This window comes from Anopheles arabiensis, chromosome 3, assembly GCF_016920715.1.
Source record: "Anopheles arabiensis isolate DONGOLA chromosome 3, AaraD3, whole genome shotgun sequence".
Lineage (NCBI taxonomy): Eukaryota > Metazoa > Arthropoda > Insecta > Diptera > Culicidae > Anopheles > Anopheles arabiensis.
In genome coordinates, this window is record NC_053518.1 from 63,971,325 (window position 1) to 63,992,276 (window position 20,952).

At 45.8% G+C, this 20,952-nt stretch overlaps 1 protein-coding gene across 6 annotated transcripts in view; it reads left to right on the top strand.

Annotated features, from left to right (window-relative positions):
* The first annotated feature begins 3,455 nt into the window (after positions 1–3,455).
* LOC120902015 (nephrin-like) overlaps positions 3,456–20,952 on the top strand; it is a 79,304-nt gene continuing 61,807 nt past the window's right edge. For 3 of the 6 annotated variants that reach the window (XM_040310440.1, XM_040310445.1, XM_040310446.1), the window contains exons 1-3: positions 3,456–3,667; positions 6,030–6,772; positions 11,840–11,898. In XM_040310440.1, the coding sequence (XP_040166374.1) occupies positions 11,850–11,898 (49 nt within the window). In that variant the 5' untranslated portion in view covers positions 3,456–3,667; positions 6,030–6,772; positions 11,840–11,849. Of the gene's footprint in view, positions 3,668–4,266; positions 4,286–5,645; positions 5,868–6,029; positions 6,773–11,839; positions 11,899–20,952 lie in introns of those variants that run through there. The other 3 variants (XM_040310441.1, XM_040310444.1, XM_040310443.1) reach the window with 3 other exon arrangements.

Genomic DNA, 20,952 nt, shown 5'->3' on the forward strand with positions numbered 1-20,952 from the left:
GCTTACAGGATTTCTCTAGCTAGCTCGATATCGGAAGCGAACAATTGAATCCCGTTAAATACATTTCAACATTAACAATGGAAATGCGAATGATCCGTCATTAGTTGTTCGGTATAGGCTCGACATTCATTTGACAATATTGAATAGAGATTTTACGGATTGGAAATGAAGCTTACAATGTTGATCAGACTAGAGGAACACTGTATCGCTGTTCAGCACCAAAGTAATGAAACATTTGCAAAGAAAATTAATTATATGAATAAATATAAACTAGTACCACCGACAAACCGACGTGACACTTGCGTTACAAAACTGTCCCACACCAAAGTACTATCATTTGCAATGAAGGCGATCACTTTAGCTCATATTGCTCTGTTCGCAGCTGCTTAGATGGAAACAACTTTTCCAAGTACAAATGGCGGAGGAAGTGTTAGGCAAGATTTTATGAAAATAATTGGACAAAATACTCAGAAAAATCATTTGATGGGGTTTCAAATCAATAAAAATGATATGAGGAGTGGAGAAAATATTCTTCGTTGGAAGTTGGGGAGAGCAAGCAATCTAAATTAGTTAGTTGATTTGATTTCAACTGAAGATTAAAATTTTGTACCTTTTACATTTTAACCAAAAGGGAATTTATTTTGCTTTTAACATTTCATGTGTCAAATCAGTACAATTTGCTCAAGAATGTTATAAGAGACCAGGTGGTGGAATAACCCTTCTGATAGCTTGCCATTGGAGAACCCGCGTGTCACTTTTCCCAAGTTTGAATATGCAATTATTTAAATTACGTTCACTTTTCATTTATCTTACATTACATAAACATTATAAAATGATGTTTTTCATATAAATTAACCGTTTATTTCGTTAAATATGTAAAAAATACAAACAAATGTTTTTACGAATTTTTAAGATGCATGGGATCTGACATAGCGACTCTTGCTGGATCGAGAACCTACACTTCAAGAGGCGGTTTGTCAAATTGCTCTGTATTCTACCACCTGGTCTCTTTTAACATCCTTTTATTTGCTAAAAAAAACTGTCAAATTAAGAAAATCGAGTTTGTCTGGGTATACCTGTATATCTTCTATATTGTAAATTGTTTTTTTATTGAGTGCATTAAACTATTGGATATAGGATTGAACTATGATCTTGTAAGTATGACGTATGAGCGTGACATGGTAAGAATGGACGTGTAAAAACCATTTCTGAACATAAATATCAAACGAATATTTCAAAGCATCGACTCACAATTATCTACAAAATATACATGTTCTTTTTTTGGAAGTAAAGCTATAATTGCTCTATTCTATGTATTTTTCTTTTTTTTGTACTTTTTGTAGTTATTGTTACAATTACAGTGTTCGATCGTTGGCGTCTCTAAAATAACTTCAAGTATAAAGAAAAAAGCCGGTCTCGTAGTACAGTCGTCAACTCGTACGACTTAACAACATGCCCGTCATGGGTTCGATCCCCAAATAGACCGTGCCGCCATACGTAGGATTGACTATCCTGCTATGGGGGGAAATCAATTAGTCACTGAAAGCCAAAGCCCACAAATGGTACAGGCAGGCCTTGACCGACAACGGTTGTTGAGCCAAAGAAGAAGATAAAGAAAAAATGCAACGCCAAATATTTCTGATTTTATTTTATCACTACCAACCACACAAAGTTTATCAGTCATTCATAATCATCATAATGGCGCAAGGTATGATACTTTTATGCCTTTTTAAATCATCCTTTTTTCATATTCATGGTGTCCCCGTTCGCTGCCCATGGTTAATGTTCTGTTTGTGTGCTACAAACGCTGTTTATGATTAATACTTTCACGTAAGATGCGTTACTTTCAAAATTTAACTTGTATTTTTTGAATCTTGTTTCAATCTTGTTTTGGGCTAGTTCAAGTAACTTATTAGGTCAAAATAATACCATCCATGTTTGTAGTTTGAAGAAGACAAGCCAAAACGTCCAGCAACTTTGTTCGAAGAATAATATCGTGAGAAGAGTACTTCATAATTGTATGTTCTTAATCATCTTTTGTAGACAACGTGATAAACATATAACACATAGCTAGCTAGTAAAAAACATCCATTTTTTATCTTATCTTGCTTTACAAATTGAAATCAAAAAAAGGTAATTTAATAACTGCTTGTAACATTCAATTTACGTCACACATTACATAATTTCAATCTCGTTACATTAAGCTGGCCGTAAAATTCATAGCTTTTTTCCTTCTCAAATTGATTGATCATATGAAAAGTCAGTAAAAAGGGAACAATCTTGCAACTGGGGGGGAGAGGGGGGGGGTAGGGGAAAGAAACGTTCAATCTTCATACGATACTGCCGCACACAAACCATCCCTCGGGCCGAATCAAACGTAATATTGTAAAGGCTTCGGTGTGCTGTGCGGACGCTTCCTGCAAGCGGTAGAAGTAGAGTGAAATCATTTTTCGACACACTTGACCTCCAATGTCAACGTACTCGCTCTTCCGGATGAGAAACCCGAACCCTCGGTTGAAGATGCGTACCTGCAGTAAGGAACCCGGGCTGCATCGAGGGAAGCAGCAAACGTAAGGAAGGAACGCAGGCAACCAAAGAATTAACCGACCGGACCTTAAACGTCGGCAATCGCCTACCCTATCGCCGAAGGGATGAACCCTCCGCTCGTCCGCGTGGCAAATGTACGGTATTAATTATGATTCCCTTTCATTCAGCCCTCCTGTGATGGAAGCCCTCGATTGTTGCGCTTCGTCGTCTGCTCTGTCTCAAACTGTTTCCCAATGCAATGCTGAATTGTAAAAGATGCGTAAAGGGCTGATAATATTAATAATAATAACACACATAGCCACACCGCAAGGGGTGCATCACTTACGTTGGTGTTGGTGCAACGTAGCTGCTGCATTCACCACCGGTTGACCGGTTTTCTAATTGCTACCGAAAGCAGAAAACGCCTGAAGATGGAAAGAAAGGAATGAAAAAAAAAAATACGCTCGGCCGGTGTTTGGCAGGTTGCATTCATAATAATTGCAGGTGGCCGGTGGTTTTCTGGACCTGTTTCGATGGTTCACGTTCCGGAGTTCATCGCTGTAGCGTTGCGTGCAAGTTCATGCAACAACCGGGCATGGTAGCACCAGCTACCAGCCTTCAGCCTGTTCGTTGTATGGTGAGCCATCGACTGTTATACGGCGCTATGCTGCTATGCTCGCACCGGGCACAGCGAAGGAACGCACGATGAGAAGCGTAGTGAGACATCGGGCAGGGCTCGATTGCGCAAGCCCTCGCGAGTTCGACTTGCGGTCGCTCTGCTGAGTGCTCTCCGGAGTGTCTTCCGCGCGCTCTCTCTCTCTCTCTCTCTCACCCAGTGTCTGAAGATTGAGACATCTCGCGCGGCAGCATAACGCAGTCGGCAGCATCGGCAGAGCAGAGTTCGCCCATCTCCGCCGAGACCGTGGTCGGGCAGTTAGTAAGAACTTCATCTCGGAACTGAACGGTTGGTCGTCGTGGAAGAATCGCCCGGGAACTGGGAAAACGCTTCCCACACTTCTGTATTCCTCTCGCCGCGAAGCAGTACGTGTGCGTGTGTGAGTACGTGTGTGTGTGCCCGTGTGTGTGTTGTGTGCATCTACGTGCGTATGTGTCCCAATAGTGCGTGTGCGCTGCGGCAAATGTAAGCAAGCGAATCTCAAAGCCGTAAAAGAAAAAGTCCACCGAATTAGTTTTTTAGGCTCTCTGGCCTATAAAACGACGCCAAACGTTGAAGGAAGGGAAGATACAAAAAAGTGACCAGTGCTTGATGTTTTTGTGACTCACCAGAGGCCCGCAGTTGACAGTGGAGTTGACGAAGTGTGCCTCCCCATATATCGGCCGTCTGCGGCCCACGGTCTCTGCACGACCACGCAAAACAGCAGCACAAAACGAAACGCTGAATAATATGAGGAGTCTTTTCGGTTCGGTTTCGTTTTTTTTATTTCTTTGGTTCACCTTTTCGGGTGTCTGACAACTCATCCCAAGTGACCCGAGACCTCGGTAATACGGTTAAAGTGCTACAGCGATAAAATAGGTGAAACTCCAGGGGTTGAGTGCGTGAAGAAGCAAAGGAACAGGAAAGAATTTTGCGTCCCTTTTGCGACGGAAGCGAGGGAAGATCGACCGAAAAAAGGATAATGGGAGGAACGGGGAGTTAAAACGATCAGGTGTGTTTCAAAAAGCCCCTGGCCGTGCATCAGCCGTGCTGCAGGTGCTGGCGCAAACGAATGCATGTAGTACAGTGGTATAATGTTTGTGTGTGAGTTTATTTTATTTTCTCATTTGTTCCATTTCTGAAACTACTGTCTGGATATAACGAACGAGAGGCAATTCAACCAAACAGTGAATGTGAAGAACGCAATGATTCCATGTTGAAGATGCCAGTGCCTAGCAACCGGACCAAGAGCTCTGCCTACGCCAATAACACGGAAGGACAAACTATCTCTGGCAAAATCCCAGCAAGCCGCCTACTATGCAAAAGGAAAAAAAAGTCATCCGAAACAGCCTCCCTGTTCGCTACGAACGGTGTCCTTTCGTCGGCCTTTTCGCAATATTTCGAGGCTCTGTGTGCGTGCGGGAGCGTGTGTGTCTATGGTGTGAGTGCGTGTTTGTGTTGGTAGGTGTTTTTCCTTTGCTCCACGCGGTCACGAGGCCAGAAGCGAAAAAGTCGACGTTCCGTTTTCCGACATCTGTTCCAGATCCGTGGGGAGATTGAGGCTTAAGGCTTTCCAGAAAAAAAGACGATCAGTAATAAGCTGGCAGAAGTCTCAACGTTGCTATCAGGAACATTGTGTTCTCTACTTCAGATCAAAATATTACCAAAAACAAGGGTGGAAAACCTGACCGTGCTTGGATACCACCGTGTGGCCAAGTTACTGTGTGTGCGTACATCACTGCTTATTCGTCCCGTACCAACCCGTATCGTGATGTGTTAATGTCTGAGTCTGTGTGTGCGATTGATGCTTGCCAGTGTGCGTGTGTTTTCTGGGGGAGAAAAATCCTTTTTGCGGAGGAAAATCTAACAGCATCCCAATTTTTCCCGAACCAACCGAGGGCAGTTCTCCGAGGTTCGCGTCGTGTGTCGTGTGTTTACGGAGGATTCGGGTTTGGGTTCGTTCTCACGGATCGGAACGGCACTTTTCGTCCTCCGAACCTCGTGCTGGAGAGCATAGATTGGAGTGCAGTCTCTCTCTCTCTTCTGGTTTGTGTGAGCTTTTCGCAAATACAGAGGAAAAACTCCCCTTTTCGTGAGGAAATGCAGGCCACGAAAAACTAAAACGGTGATGAGAAAATCGGGCTGCGAATGAGCAACCATGTGAGTGTGCGAAAATGTTGACAGTGATGCAAAAACAACAAAAAAAGAATGAGAAGAACGGAACGAACAAAAATCGTGTGTGCCGTAGGTCCGGTGGAAAAATCCTAACCCATCCACCCAACTGTCCGGTGTGCGTGTGTATTGCTGAAGAGTGGTGCGAGGTGGAGCTCACACTCTTCCGCTGCAGCGTCCACGTTCGTCGTTGGGAGGAGGTTAGGATTTTTCGCTCTCGGAGGAACTCGGTGGACAGTGAAGGATGCTGTGCAGGAGACGTACAGCAGAAAGACAGTGCGTGGCAAACCGTTGGTGTGTGGTACCGCCAACCGCGATGTTCGGTGTTGGCTATAACACGGCCGCATCATAGTTACCGCCCCAGCCTACTCGAATGCCCTGGTGCCTGGTGGTTCGTTTGGCACACACAACCGCTGCTGCGTTTGACAGCTGGAGGCTGGAAATACTGTCGATAGTGTTTTGTTTCCACTTATTTCGCTAGTCGTATTATCAATATCGTGGTGTGTGTTAGTGGGTGCGTTTTCAGCGTGTGATTTAGTTTGTTTTTGGAGTTTCCCCCTGGAGTTAGCGAAACTTCATATCCATGACATGAGCTCCTTAGCTTCCACTTCAGCTCTTCAGTGCTTCTACATCTTCATCTTAATTTCTGTATTCCTTCCATTCCTTCTTTCGATAGGTGGTTGTTGCTGCGATGGATTGTTTAGCTAAGTGTAGAAAGTGAGTGAAAATTCCCTAGCGACCGCAACTTCATCTCCGGTGACACACAGACCCGGGTACATGGCGAGGAACAGCAGCACTGCCTACCAACGGAGCAATAGCTAATGGGTAGCTGGCTCATATAAAAGTGTACCATAGTAGAGTGTGCGTGAGTGTGTATGTGTGTATAATTTTTTTCCCGGAGCAAAAGGTGTCGAATTTCATTATCACATCCCGGAAGGAAGGAACGACACCTCAATGGCTACTACGTGGGGAATGCTTTTGCGGCAGTGTGAAAAGGTGCTTGTGGAGGCCGTGTGCTGAAAGAAACAGTGGAAAATTCTCATCCAAAGCCCATTTATCTGCGTGTGCGGTGCGTTTGTGGAAGTGACATGAGATGGTGCAGTGTGAAATGATTTGCCTACAGAAGGAGGATGCCCGATAGCAACGTCCGTGCGGTGTGTTGATAGTTGCTTGGTCCCGGGAGGCCTAAACTGTGTGTTGTGTGTGAGTGTGTGTGTGTGTCGGTGGGTTGGTGTGTTTCTGCTGAACGAATCAATTGAAAAGGATAAAGAAAACGGGGGTCGAAAGTCCCCTGTATCATCGGAAAGTGTGTTTGTGTGCGTGCGTTTGTGTATATCGGGTGTGTTAATTTGTTTTACCTATCGTCAGGATACAGTCAATATTGCTTCTTCCGGTTGTAAACATCGAATTTTTAGATAGGTAAGTAGTGCACAGTTCGAAAAGGAGATTTTGTGCCGAAAAGCATTGAAAATATTTGTATAAAAGTCCATTAGTGATTAAAATGCGTTAAAATGTCCAATAAGAACAAGGCGTATTTTACAACTAATTAAATGGAACTTAGGAAACATGTAGAAAATTCCTCATTAGTTTCCTTAATTTGGTAACTCTTTTTCTATCGTTGGGATCGACCACGCAACAATGACAAGGAACGAAGCCTAGACTGCGCGGCGGCTGCATGCTTAAGCTAAGAAAACCTATAAAAATCTGACGCGACTGCGTTAGGTCGTTAAACCAACGGAGAAGTCCATTTGTATCTTCCCTTGTCATTAAAGACTGAATTTTTATCTCCAGCAAGGCTTTCGTGCGTCAGTGTTTTATTTCGATTGTGTTGATTTGTGTTGCGACGTGGATGTGCCCTCATGAATATTCTTTCACATATTTTCCATCTCATCGAGCGGATCAAAATCAAACCATTGGTGTTGTGTGAAGTCATTGGTAAAATACCAAGATTTTCAAAACCGCAGGGAAGAAACTTAGCGTGACAACACAGAGAGATAGCAATTAGTTTAAACATTTTGAGTCTTTAATGTTTGAGGATACAGGTAAAATAACATAAAAATGGAAGTGAATTAATGAATGAATAATCATTGGAATGATAACAAAATGGTAAAAGTAACTAGTAATTGTTTTGCAACAAGTTGTTCAATAGAAATAGGCGAAAGAGGATCTTGAATTCTACATAATCAATTGTACAACAAGAGCATATAAAAAAGAGTTAAGCTCAATTCATGTTGTTGTGAATGCTTGAAAGGAGGTAAATTAAACGAATGCTTTAACGAAATAGGTTGTCTATACAGAAGACAACAACAACTCATGGAAATAGAAATTATGGCTTTGAATGGTTTTGATGTGCGTGGGATTTGAAAATTATTCAAATTATTGAAATAAAATGTTCAAGTTTTTAAATATTGCTTTTTTTTAAATCTTGGCATTTGGAATACGTAGCCTGTGACACGAGTATTGTACAAGAAGGCATCGGCAAATGTAAAACCAGAAAATATTCATATCTATCTGGCTACCTTTTTGTTACTGTACAAGAGAACGAGTGTGATTTACCGCAGTCTCTCATCAATTGTAGAAGCTATCTGGCTTCTGGCCATCTCACGGTTACAGATACAGGGTTTTTTTTACACCCATTGTGCAGATTAGGCCAAATATCCTTCAACCTTAATTACCACCAATCACGAGTTCATCAATTTTGCCGCACAGCATCGCAGCAAAACCATCGCTCATCCGCTCGCTGGGACCTTGGTGGAGCCACTAACAACAGCAAAAAAAAAAAAATGAAGAAAAACGAAAACTCTGAAAGGATATCCGTCCTCAACGTCCGCATTCGCCGCTGATTGGAGAGGCATGCAAGTTGATTTTCTGCTTTGCCGTTAACTCCTCGTTAGCGTATCGGGAGGCGTGTGCTTTCCCGGAAATGATTTATGGTAAGCAATGCTCACCATTTACACACCCACAGTGCCACGGCAATGCGGGGCAATGTGGCGGGCCAGACAGCACCGACATGTACCGTGTACATCTTTGGTGCTGTGTTCGCGTTGCCCCGTTTTTTCCTTCCACGTTCCATGCCGCTGTGTTGTTTGCCCGAATTGTTGCCTCCCTGACGAGATAAAATTATCCCATCCGATGTCCTTGGAAGTGTTCGAAACATTCGCCATTCGCTCACTCCCAATTGGAAGACAAGCTCGGTAGGCGGTGAAGCTTCCGTACTTCCGTTGGTGCCTGGGCAAACAAACGGAAGCTGAAGTGAATAGATAATAGGAATGAATTTATCAAAAATAATTTTGACAATTCTTCGGGATCTCCCGCAGTCCTCGCTGGTGGCGGGATGATAATGTAGGCCAGGGCCGAGCTCGGTCTGAGTGACGGCTCCCTGCCAAAAAGGGCTTAGGAACTTCCTTAACGGCTCACACAGCTAGCAAGAGGAAAGTTCCAGAGACATTAGCGGGGCCCGAACAGTAAAAAAAATCGTAACAAATTAGATATAATTCTTATCAATCTAAAGCATCACTTAAACAAGCGTACTTCGCTTCGCATGTTTTGTACCTTTCCTTTGCGGGAGAGTGTTTCGGCAATCAACCGCTGCTTTGTCCTTGGTACATATTAGGGCGCTAGAAGCTACCGACCCTCCTTGGACTGAATTTTCCAAGATATACATTTTTTTTCCATCTCAATGCGCTTCGAGGAGGCGAACTCATGGTACTGTGTTCGAGCGCGCGCGCGCGTATGTGTGTGTGTGTGTTTGCGTTACTTTTCTTTCACTCCGTGACCGTACTTATCGCTCGCTAGGTGGCACTGGAAGGCACGCAGGATGTTGTATGGAAGAAAAATGCCACGCGTTTCGAATTGGAAGGCAAAAAACGGGCGTGCCGCTGGGTGCAGATAGGTGAGGTGAATTGAAAATAGGAAAATAAGAAAGCAGCACACGCACAAAAGAACAGTAGAGAAATTATGAAGGCGAAGAATATACTGAGCTCTCCCACTGGCAACGACAACATACCCCTGGCTCCGACACAGAAGACGTCGACTGTTTATATTCCCCTGCTGCTGCTGCTGGCTTAGTGCGTTCGCGTTCATCTCCTGCCGAGCGTAAGCAAGCGTGTTAGACTCTGCTTTGCGGTGCACATGGTCCACTTATTAGTGTGTAGTGGTGTGTGCCTGGGTGGTGGGGGCCGCTTCTCGCTAGCTAATTTTACGCCTGTCGTTTTACTTTTCCAGCGGAATAATATTATGCCAAGCGTGGCGTGCATTTCTGCACAAGCTTCGCCACGCTGCTGGGAAGAGCGTTTCGTAGGGAAGCGCTCCTATCCTGCTTAGGTTAAACTGGGTATCCAGTTGCTCGGCAGTGGCCAGTCAGCTCGAATTAGATACGTTGCGTGCGTTAACTAAGTATGACAAATGCTGTGAACAGTAATTTCCCATCATACAAAGCGTTCAGTTCGGCAGTTTGCATAAATACATCCACCGGCGCTCATGTGTTGGCGAGAAAAGCCCCAAATAGCGAGTGCTGCGGTTTGAGGTTTTCGTTCCATTTTGCTTAAAATCAGTGTTGAAGGGCCACGATCGAATTGAGTTGTATGTTGCAAACACTCAGCACGAGCTTTATTTGTTCACGGACGGGTGAATTCTTCCCGACCTCCCCATACACAATTGGGATGTCGTGATTGCAGCCCATAAGCTATAGTATTCAGAACAATCGCCATTGGAAATGGAAATGGGATGGGGCGAAGGAAGGTAACAAAAATAGTTCTGATTGCCTTCCATTATTCATAACGCTCGGTTCGGCATATCGGCACGGTGTGTGTGTGTGTGTGAGAGAGAGAGAGGTGTGCTCATTATCTTGCAATGCTTATGCAGTTGCATGCACGCTCAACGGATTACGCCTTGCAACCCCAATTCCAGGAAACTAGGGCCTAGGTGCGGTGCGGTGCAGTCTCAATTCGATGCCGACCATTTGCAAGTGACCGGTCAACAGACTATGGCTTAATTGGGCAGGGCTGTTATAATAACCGTATCTGTCTTCTGCTTCTACCAAACCCACACACAGACACATATAGTGCCAGCCACGATTGCCACAGGATACCAACCAAGGAGCCCTGCTGTCCCTATTGTCCGGATGGTGTGGTGTAAGAAAACATGATGTCATACGGATGTGTGGGACGAGTCGGGTCGGTTCTTCGTTTCCTTCCTGCTTGACCTCAGCTCTCGATCCGACGGCTCTAACTGTTAAATCATGCTGATAAGGGTTGCTGCTGAATTAATTTTAATTATGTCTCCTTCAACCATTCCGATTGTTCTCGCTCTTGCTCAAACACAATCAATCTTGCTCTCTCCGTCTCTCGGCTTCTGGTTCCTTGGATTCAATTGGATCCGAATGACCTTCCCGGAGAAGGTGCAGGAGGCGAATCACTATCATCAGTGTGTGTGTGTGTGTGTGTGTGTGTGTGTGTGTGTGTGTGTGTGTGTGTGTGTGTGTGTGTGTGTGTGTGTGTGTGTGTGTGTGTGTGTGTGTGTGTGTGTGTGTGTGTGTGTGTGTGTGTGTGTGTGTGTGTGTGTGTGTGTGTGTGTGTGTGTGTGTGTGTGTGTGCGCGTGGGCCAGCAATGGTTTTGCCCTAGTTAGTACCACTTTGACCCGCATGACACCTAGCGGCATCGAATTCCCAGCGTTTGTGTGGTGGAAATATCTTCACAATCGCTCCAGCCAGTTCCGTGCTTCTCCGTGTCAAACACGTAGCTAACCCATGGTTTATACGGGCCGGGTGTATTTATACATGTGTGTTTGTATGTGCATTTAGTGCGCGAATCAATAGCGCACCACTATCGCTATCTTCGCACTTCATTGATGTTGGCGCGATTAGCCCTGCATGGGCAGCAAATCATGCAACGGTGCGCGCAAAGAAATACCACAAGTGTTTAAGCTGTTCCTGCAGGTCCTCGTGTGCGCACTTTCTCTCTTCTACCACGCATTCACACACACAGACAGAAGTGGACTGGAAAATGGCGCGTGTAAATGTGATTGCTTTCGGGTAGAACAGCACGTTGGTTTTCGTGGTACTGTTTGTTGGGAAAATCGAAGGAAATCCAAGGGTAGGTGGGTGCAAATTTCTGTACGACTTCCCCTCCCAGAACGCTCGCTGGTGGGATCTGATTTCAATTGATTTGACGCAGCAAACGCTTTGATGTACCTTAGTGCTTTTGCGTTGCCGGTACTGCTGGTAGTTTTGATGAAGATTGCCGGGGTTTGTTTGCTGGAATTGAGACTTTTGTTTATCGAACCGTTCGGGATTCGTATTAAATTGAAACCATGGTGAGCGTGACGTCGCAGCTCGTTCTTCTTTTCCCCTCAACCGATCCAGGACTCAGTTTCTTAATGATTAATCCTGAAGTAGTACTTGTGTAGGAATTATGGTCTAGGTGTAGGATATCTTTAGCAAGTGCTTCAGTGACTAATGTATTACCTCCTCTCTTTCTCTCTTCCAGGAATACCAAAATGAATCTACAAACGCTGTTGATAAGACTTTTAACACCAATTCTAACAGGTAAGTAACGTGTACCACTAGAAAGCTTAAGCACACTCCGTACCATTCAGACGCTACTTGAGCCGAAGCTCCCGGAACTTCCAGGGTGTTCAGTGTGTTTTGTACAGGTACACAGAGAGGGGTTGCGTAAAATTTACTTACCTTTAACGAGCGAGGTAAGAGCTTCGGCAAACTTTGCTACCGTGTGTTTGTATGCTCCGGGGGATGTCTCCTTACGTTTTGATCATTACGTTTGGAATCTTCCAAAGGAAGCGTTACAACTTTCCAATTTGGATTTCCATTCCGAAGGATTTGCCATCTCCTGCACCTAGAGCGTCGGTACCGGTCATGGGTAAATTGAAAGCGCTCCCGGTCCGGGACAGTTTGTAGCGCTGTCCTTTTCAGTATTCCATTTGCCAGCCGGAGACCGGAGCATTTAAGGGGCTGCCAGCTTCCGTTTGGTTTGGGGAGGTTTTCCCATGCAGCCGGATGCAGCATCGGACGAGAAAAGGCTGCAGGTCGAAGCGCAATAATTCTTGATTAAAATCAAATAAAACTATTTTATTAAATATCCTTTTCCCATTCCGAACTCGCTCGCCCTTTGATGTTCGGTCGGTGCAAAAGCTTTTGTGGTGCAGGGTTGCCTCGTTTGTGTGTCCCTTGTTTTCCGCGTTTACCTCCCTTGCGGCATTGTGAGCCTGTGTGTCTGTGGAAATGTGTAAAAAACCCCTCTTTTCGCACTGAACATCGCCTGCATTGTGTTACGGTGCAGTTGCAGATTTTCAGCTCTACCCAGTGGCACACTGCCTATTGCTTCTGCTGCAGACTGCGTTGGAGCTCGTAGCCAATTTCCAAGTAGCTGTGAGAACGTGTGTTTTTGCGTGACTGTGTGTGTCTGTGCTTCGAGCAGTTTCAACCGAGAAGGTTCCAGGGCTTCAAAGGATCAAAGAAGCAAGCCAGCAAGAAGCTGGCAGCAAATGGGCTCAAACACTCGTCCGTCCTCTCTCTCTCTCTCTCTCTCTCTCTCTCTCTCTCTCTCTTTATGTCCTTTGGTTTCCCCTGCGATCAGGTCAGACGCCATGGCACCGGAGCGCATCCGTTCGGTGGATGACTCTTGGTGAAGCAGTGTGTCGCAATGTTCTAGTTTTCTCACACCATTTCCAAACGATAAAAGGCGTCACTGCATTGACTGCAGGGGAGGGGGAGGGGATTGCAAAGACGAAACAGTTTTCACGATGTGCGGGGCTCACACAAAACGGGGCACACACAAAAGCGAACTAACAGAAAAGTGCTGACGGTGGCCCGATGCGGTACACGCAGACACACACAAAAAGCGTGGAAAGAATGAAATGGAATGGGAGGAAAGAGTTTATCCCACACCACTCGGGTGGGCTTCTCTTAAGATCGTTTGCAAAAAGTCACATGGACATGGTTTCGTCTTGAATCAACGTCGACATTTGCGCTTGGCAGCCGGCGGAGCAGCCGGGAAGCGGGTGCCTGAAGATAGTATCGGAGGTGGAATATCTTGTCTCGAAATCTTTTATGCGAAGATTTTATTCAAGATCTTCCCCTCACACACACACACACATACACACGCGTACATACGGTCATGGCCTTGTATGCTGGCGCTTATATTGCTTCGAATTGCTCGGGGTTATGCTTGCGGAGGGAAATTCACACTGGGAACGGAAGATAGCAGTGGGGCAAAAATGTCCCTCCAAGGGAAGTTTCAAAAGAATACGACCTCATCCTTAGAAACTGGCACACATTGAAACGCACACTTCTACCGTAGATGAATTTCACGATCGAACATTTCCCCACTTGTATCCGCTTCTATAGGAAAGCGCATATGTGTTTGTGTGTGGATGTACGTTACTGTGCTGCTGAAGTACACGGTGACATAAATTTTCATCCTACTCTTGAATTCAATTTCGACATTGTCTTGTTCTCCTCTGCGCGGCAGGGGCATCATTCGATGGCAACGGTTGTGGGACATTATTACTAGAGCGGCATACCTCTTAGAGCACGCGGTAGACACGCGGAAGCACACGCACCACTAGAGGTCGTGATCCTTCTAGGGCGCGACGCTTTAAGACACGCGACGGGCAAAGAAAATGCCACGCTGCCTGCCGCAGGGAAATATCGATAGAGTGTGCGTATTTCGCCGGGGAAAGGGCCAGCGATGGTGGCCTGCGGAGCAAGGCTTTTGAGCGCAAATTATGCTACCATTGGCAACAAATCGTTGTGATTTTGTAGGTACACGCGCGCGAGCTGCTCGTTTACTCACGCGCATAATGAGCTCGAGGCTCGGTTATCTCGGAGGTTGTCGAGGCGTTTCGGGCTGCATGGCAGAGGGGCCCTGGTGGTAATAGAATTATGGCTTTGGAAAGCATTTGCCTCGGCTTCGTAGCAGCTGGCGGAAAATGGTGGTTGATTTAGAGCGGGATGGGCCTTTTTTCTACAGTCAATGAGCTGCTTGCAGGAAATCCTTAGATAAGGTCGTCGTTGTTTGAGTACCTGAAGAGTTTTAAGTGAACGTTCGGTGTTGTTAACTATATTGGAGGTGAAAAAGTATGCGTTAAACATTTGGGAAAGCTGGCACTGCGTTGTTTAAAAATGGAACAATCGTTTTATTTTTATTCCTCAACACAAGCGTATGGCTTCCGATTCCGAATTGTTTGCGGGCGTTGCAAAATTTCGTATTCCATTTTGCGCTTTAAACCCATTCAATCCTTTCGGGAACGATGGCTTTAAAGTGTCTCCGCCGTTTGATGGTAGTGGTGGGCGCATGGTTTGCAACGTACGCCGTACTTCCCAGCGCTCCGGAAGTGTATCATAAACGATTGCGAAAAGCTTTTCCGATTCATCCGAATTCTGATGAATAATTCACACCATCCTGGCATCTCGGCGCTCATCGTCACCGTCAACTCGGGTGGTTTTTGTGGAAGCAATGTGTCCGTGTGTATGTGTGTGTATTTGTCGGTAAAATCGGCAGCTGGAAGAACAGCATTTTCCCAACTTCCCGTTTCCCGGAAACGAAGAGCTCTCAGTGGCCTCCACTCACCCGGTCGGTGATGTATGGAGCTGAACTGTGGCTTTATTTTCTGCAATGGATTCAAGCACGGTATGGAAAGTTGTAAGGCGCCGCGCTATCCTCCACTGACCGTGATAATGATCTGAAATTTATTTTCTTCTCCTCGGACGGCCGCCGGCGTGAATGCGGCGAAATCCCCAGAAACGTATGGGCCAGCCTGGCTACGGGGCACAGTGTTGTTGTGGCTGGAAAATCCTTCCATTCGCTTTCTCTCACTCCGTAAATGGTGTTGCGCTATTGCGTAGGCTTTAGCAAGATGGGTGGCTAGGGGGTAGGAACAAAATCGCACCCATCCCCGTACACAAGGGTGTCGGAGAGGATTTCCCATGTGTGAGTGTGTGTTTTTTCGGATTTTACGTGGGATGGGGATGTGTGCATCCCGATCGTACTGGATCGATAGGATTTTATGAGGGAGAAAAAGTCGATGAGCTTTGAAGTATCTAGATTTACGGGTGAAAAATGATGTTCGACCATGTGTGTGTAGGAGAGAGAATAAACGAGACGGAGGATGGGTTTATGTGGGGTAAAGTGAAAATACCACTGTAAATAGGATTTGATGATGGAACGTCTATGTTTGTCGATAAAGAAAAGGTCGGAGAAAGTTCATCCATAACTGGAATCATTCAGAAGTGGCCTGGAACATTAAAAAGGTTTACTTTCTGGTACATTAGTTCAAGTATCGCCTTATTATTTGCCTAACTATATTATAATGAAAAATAACAGTTTTATGACATTTCTTTTAAGAACCAATGTCATTATTTTACTGCCCTAATAGTTTAAGCCGGTCTCGTAGTACAGTCGTCAACTCGTACGACTTAACAACATGCCCGTCATGGGTTCAATCCCCAAATGGACCGTGCCGCCATACGTAGGACTGACTAGCCTGCTATGGGGGGAAATCTATTAGTCACTGAAAGCCAAGCCCACAATTGGTACAGGCAGGCCTTGACCTGACCGACAACGGTTGTTGAGTCAAAGAAGAAAAAAGAGTTTTTAAAATACAAGTGAAACATCTCTTCACTTCTCCCGGATACAACACAATATAGTTGCTTTTAGTCTAAGCTAAGCTTTTAAAAGATTAGCCACATCTCCAAAGTTCAAGGTACAAGCCTTGCTTGGCCAACTGAATTTGCACTTGAATAACTTTATCTTATCCCACAACGCAAACTTCACTAAGTCTGCTCAGGTTCCATTTCCGTTTTTCCATCGTCGCGCTAGAGTCTAAAAACTTTAAATCTGCAACATTAAATAACGATCACCGCACACGCAAAACTGGACGGGTTTTTTGTCGTTGTTGTTGTGTGTGCCTCCGTCTAATTTCCATAATCGTGGCATTCTGATTTGGCCAGCGCTAGGGTTGTGCGTGCGTGTTTATTTAGTGTCAATCGCCCAGCCAAACGGCAATATGATGGACCAACTCGGTTAAGAAGCTTGGCGCACGAACGCGTCGGCAGGAATATTGCTCGATTGGCAGATGAATGAAGCTTATGGAGAATCTATGTGGTTGTGAAATGGGATTAGGTGGAGCGGTAGCTAGAGCATCATTTGTGCTAAAACGAGCAAGAAACCAAAAAAAGTGACACAAAAGATGAGCTGGGTTGCATTTGCATATTGATGATAATTTCAATTTGCCATTCCTTTAGCAGAAAAGTGGCCCCGTTTTGGGTAACATATCCGTGTGCCCGAGTGTGTTGAGCAGCTAATAGAGGGCGTCGTTGTTCAATTTTCTTGGACCAGCGACGCGACACAGCGTGTCCGCTTATCATTTGCAACTGCTGTGCCCGTTTAACCGTTTAGCCAAGGTTTTGTTCCCTTTTTGTCCTAGTTGACCTTCTTCTGTTCGTTTTTTGTGACTGCGGGCATTTGCTGCGGTGCTAAGATCCCGAACCGCTGATATGGAAACAGGCGTCTCCATTCCGCTAGATTGACGCTAGCGATAGTCATTTGCTCCCGGAGCTCTGACGTACGGCCAGCGCTTAATTGGGCCTATGGGATGTCGGCGTGGGGGAACAAAAAACTTTCACACAGCATCAACCGGCTCCATCCTGTTTTCGGATCCTTTCCACCGCCAGTAGGATTGTCCAGCAGGCGCGCGCGAAACCGAATGCGGTGAAATAAAATTGCCCATCAAGCTCATCGTCCTGGACAGTGGATGCGAGCGCGTGCTCATTGGTGTCCTTGGCGAAATTTGCTCCCTTCCCACTGGCATTAGAAGGGGACGGGGCGCGCAATTTTCACTTGCTTCTTGAGGTACGGGTAGAGGCAGTCATCATCAACCGCATTGATTGACAGCTAGCAAATGAGCGAAGATTAATAGGTTTTTTTGGTGTTATTGTTGTTGTTGCTGCGGGGTTAGAATCTCCACTGCACAGTACGAGACATTCTGGCAGCCGTGCTGCGTGTTCTTCGCAGAATGAGAGATGGAACAAATCTTCGGTTGGAAGTGAGAGAAAGAGCTCAGCATGGGGGTAGAAACGTGGACAGAATAAAGGAGAGCGCAGTGGCACACCCGAACACGCGTATGATGTGAAAAAGCCGCGCCGAAACCTAAGGGCTCGATAGACGTGACTCAGGGGGATTTGAAATGGAAGCTTTCAGGGCAGAGGCAGCCCACAGCAGCTCGCGGCTCAAAATGACATCCCGCTCCTTCGGCCGATGGCGAGGTAGGGGTGACGGGAGGCCACCACCACTTTCTCCGTACGACCGTGTCGTCCGACGGCCTGATGCCGATAACTTAACTGCGAACATCAGACCAGGGGCTGAAGTGGTGCAAATCGCACGCTGGCTTTTCCGCTTTTTCCGAAAGTGACGCACAAACACTGTGAACACAGAAACGAGCAGATCAGAACGCGGCACGCGGCACCACAGCAGCTTTTCCTCTTTTTCCTACCCCCCTCCCAAGGGAGGATGTGAAAAGGAGAGAAAATCCATCGACCGTCACAACAACCGCAATGCGGTAAAATTTTACAATAATGTTTTGAAAGCATCCGGCCGGCGCTCCATCCCCGGTGGCTGGTGGTTTTGGTCCGTGAGCGCAGGGCTTCTGGGTTCTAGGTGGTGTGGGGATGGATGTGACGCCGCTTATCTCTATCGCAGAATTACGGATCGAGCACTTATCTGACGCCAGAAGAAGGCTCTCCCCAGCACCCAGCATCGAGCGCGAGCATCGAAGCCAAGTGCCAAGATCGCGGTTGGCGTGTGTCGATGGTGGTGATAAGAAGAGAGGGAGAGACCGCAAAAGGGAAAAAATCCTAATGCCGGAAATGGTGTGACATGCGTGTGACAGACTGACAGACAGACTGTACAAATGGAAGGGAACCAGGTCTGTCTGTTCATATTGGAGCTTGGAAGTTTGGAGTTTTTGTTTTTATTGCAAGTGTAAACTGTGTCCTAATAAAAATCGAACCACGATTAATCGTGCGGAGCTGAAGACCCTCAAAAGTCAGGACGTGCATTGGAAAAGAAAAGTCCACAGAAGCTGATGGATGCTTTTGTTGGGTTAGTTTGAGTGGAATAAATTACCGGACGGGCTGTGGATGCTGGCGAATGAGCCACCGTCTCTTGCGGTAGCCAATGACGTCACCGCCCATGAAGGTTAATGTCTATTTTGGGGCTTTTCAGAGCTGGCATGTTTAGATTATACTCAAGTTGTTGTTTTTCCAAACGGTACATTCTCGGAACTTTTGTATCAGTTTCAGCAGTTCCCCGAAACCGGCTCTACAACGATGTGAATTTTGCGTGCTTTATAAGCATAAATACATATTCTGCTTGGGTGAATAATGCACGATAAGCTTACTTAAAACAAAAAAAAAGTTTAAAAAAACACAAGCTTATTGTTATTGAACCTACCCATCAAAACCTCTGCCCATGGCCTGATCTGATATGGAGCCGTAGATTTATTATTTCCAGTGCGCTGTTGCCCCTCGACTCCTTTCGAATTAAGACGCAGATGATGTCTCATAAATTATTTCCATATCATTTAAAAATTAACTTCTCGCTCTCTTTCACTCCACGCTTTTGCGTCGAGCACCGCAAACCGACCGAACAATGTGTCTGTAATGTACCATATGTTGTGAACATAAGAACCATGTAGCGGTTTTGCTGCCGGGCCGACTTTTCTTCCCATGCAATGTTGGGTGAGTGGCTTTTTTTTTTGGTTCGGGGACACACTTGGGGTCCTCCTTTTGTTTTTTTTTTGTGGCTTCCACGGAGAAGAAGGATACATTCTGAATTAAAAAAACCACATTCTCTTGCAGTGAGCAGGAGGCACACAATGTTTAAGCGTTGCTTCTTTGTGTATGTGTGCATGGGTACCCGGTTTCAATTGACCGTTGTGCAAAACGGCGACTCCTAACACAATTGACTCTCGAGGTTTATTCTCGTGTGCGGGACAGTAGGACCCAAAACGGGAGAAAAACAGGATGCAAGGGCAGAAAATGAAGAGCGAAGAATCCTCACCGTACGAACACAACGGTAAAACAAGTGGTTGCCAAACATTGCTCGCTCGGTGCGGTACACCGCATGATGGTGGCATCCGGTTATTTTTGGAGTTTTTGCTTTTCGGTTGCATGTGGTCTTGTGTCCCTCTCCACTTTGGGAAGGACGAGTTGGAGGGACGGGTAGGCAAACATTTTTCCCAGGGAGTTGGTAACTTCGGGACCCGCAGCTCCCCGTATGGTTGTGTTTATTTGCTACACTAACGAAGAAGGTTAGCCGAGTAAGAAGGTTGCGTCGCACAAACCTAAACCCCCGTGGCCTGGACTAACTTCCTTGCAACTACTCGTGTGCGATCCCCCTTGGGAAGCGCACATACTACACACAGCCTGAAGTAATTTGGCTGAAATTTGTGTTTCATTTGCATCTTTTTCCGTTCCCCCGTCTACCCAGCCGTGTGGCGGGCATGTGTTGTTGTGTAACGTGTAGATATTTGCGATGATTGAAGCCATTCCTAACATGTGTGCTACACAGGTTCGTCGTCTGCTCGCTGGTGGTAGTGCGAGGCAGAGTTTTGAAGGTCCAGCGCCTTTATGAGCTAGACATGAGTTGCCTCTCGAGGGGCTAGTGTTAGGAAATAAGACACGGCGGTGGGCTCGTATGGTGTGAATCGTAGAAATGGTTCAATGGCAAAATGAAATAATATCTCCCAAAACGGTGGAACCCCTTTGGTTTTGCCTTTCGGCCGCATGTTCTCTGGCGTATGGCGTACGCAACGCAAACAGATGGTAAATGGATCGAGAGAGGAATGAAGAGATGAGCTGGTGGCTGTTCATCTCAATCGAAATATAGCCGAATCGGAAAGGCGTAAAAAATTGGATGATATTATCATGTGGCCGATGATGGTGGCGGCTAGGCCGGGCTCGCCGCGTATGTGTGATGTGTTGCGGGTTAACACATTAAGCAAACGCGGTTGGCGCATCCGACAGCGATCTATAATTATAAAGATTTATTTCACATAAACAGCACCTAGCCTAGAAAAGGGCTATGGATGGGCAGGGGCTCTCTTTCTCTCTTTCTTCCTCTCTTCCTGCCTTCCTCTCTATCATTTGTATGTTCCCTTTGGGGTAGACTTCAGTTAATGAGTGTGATATGTGTGCTATTAACGAAACACATTTATTTAGCGTAATTATGAGCCCCATTCGAGTGCAGACCATCATCAAAACCCCTTTCACAATAGGCCGCGATAAGGCAGTTAATGAAGTTGGTTCCGTCAATAGAATGGTTTCAGCGTTCTGTATTTGGTTTTTTAAAGAGTTCATTTCGATTTTTGAATCGAGAGCCCGTGTGAGTCTGTGTAGACTTTTGGAAAAGCAAGAATATAACTTCGGTTGGCTCGGAGTACCAGCATTGGAGCAGTGTGTAACCAGCTAGCAGATGTTGGATCGCTTCCGGCTTGACCATATATTCAGACACTGTGTGCGTGTCTTTCGTCTACCAACTCCGACAACTCCGAACTGTATCTGTCCGACCGTTCGAATACATCC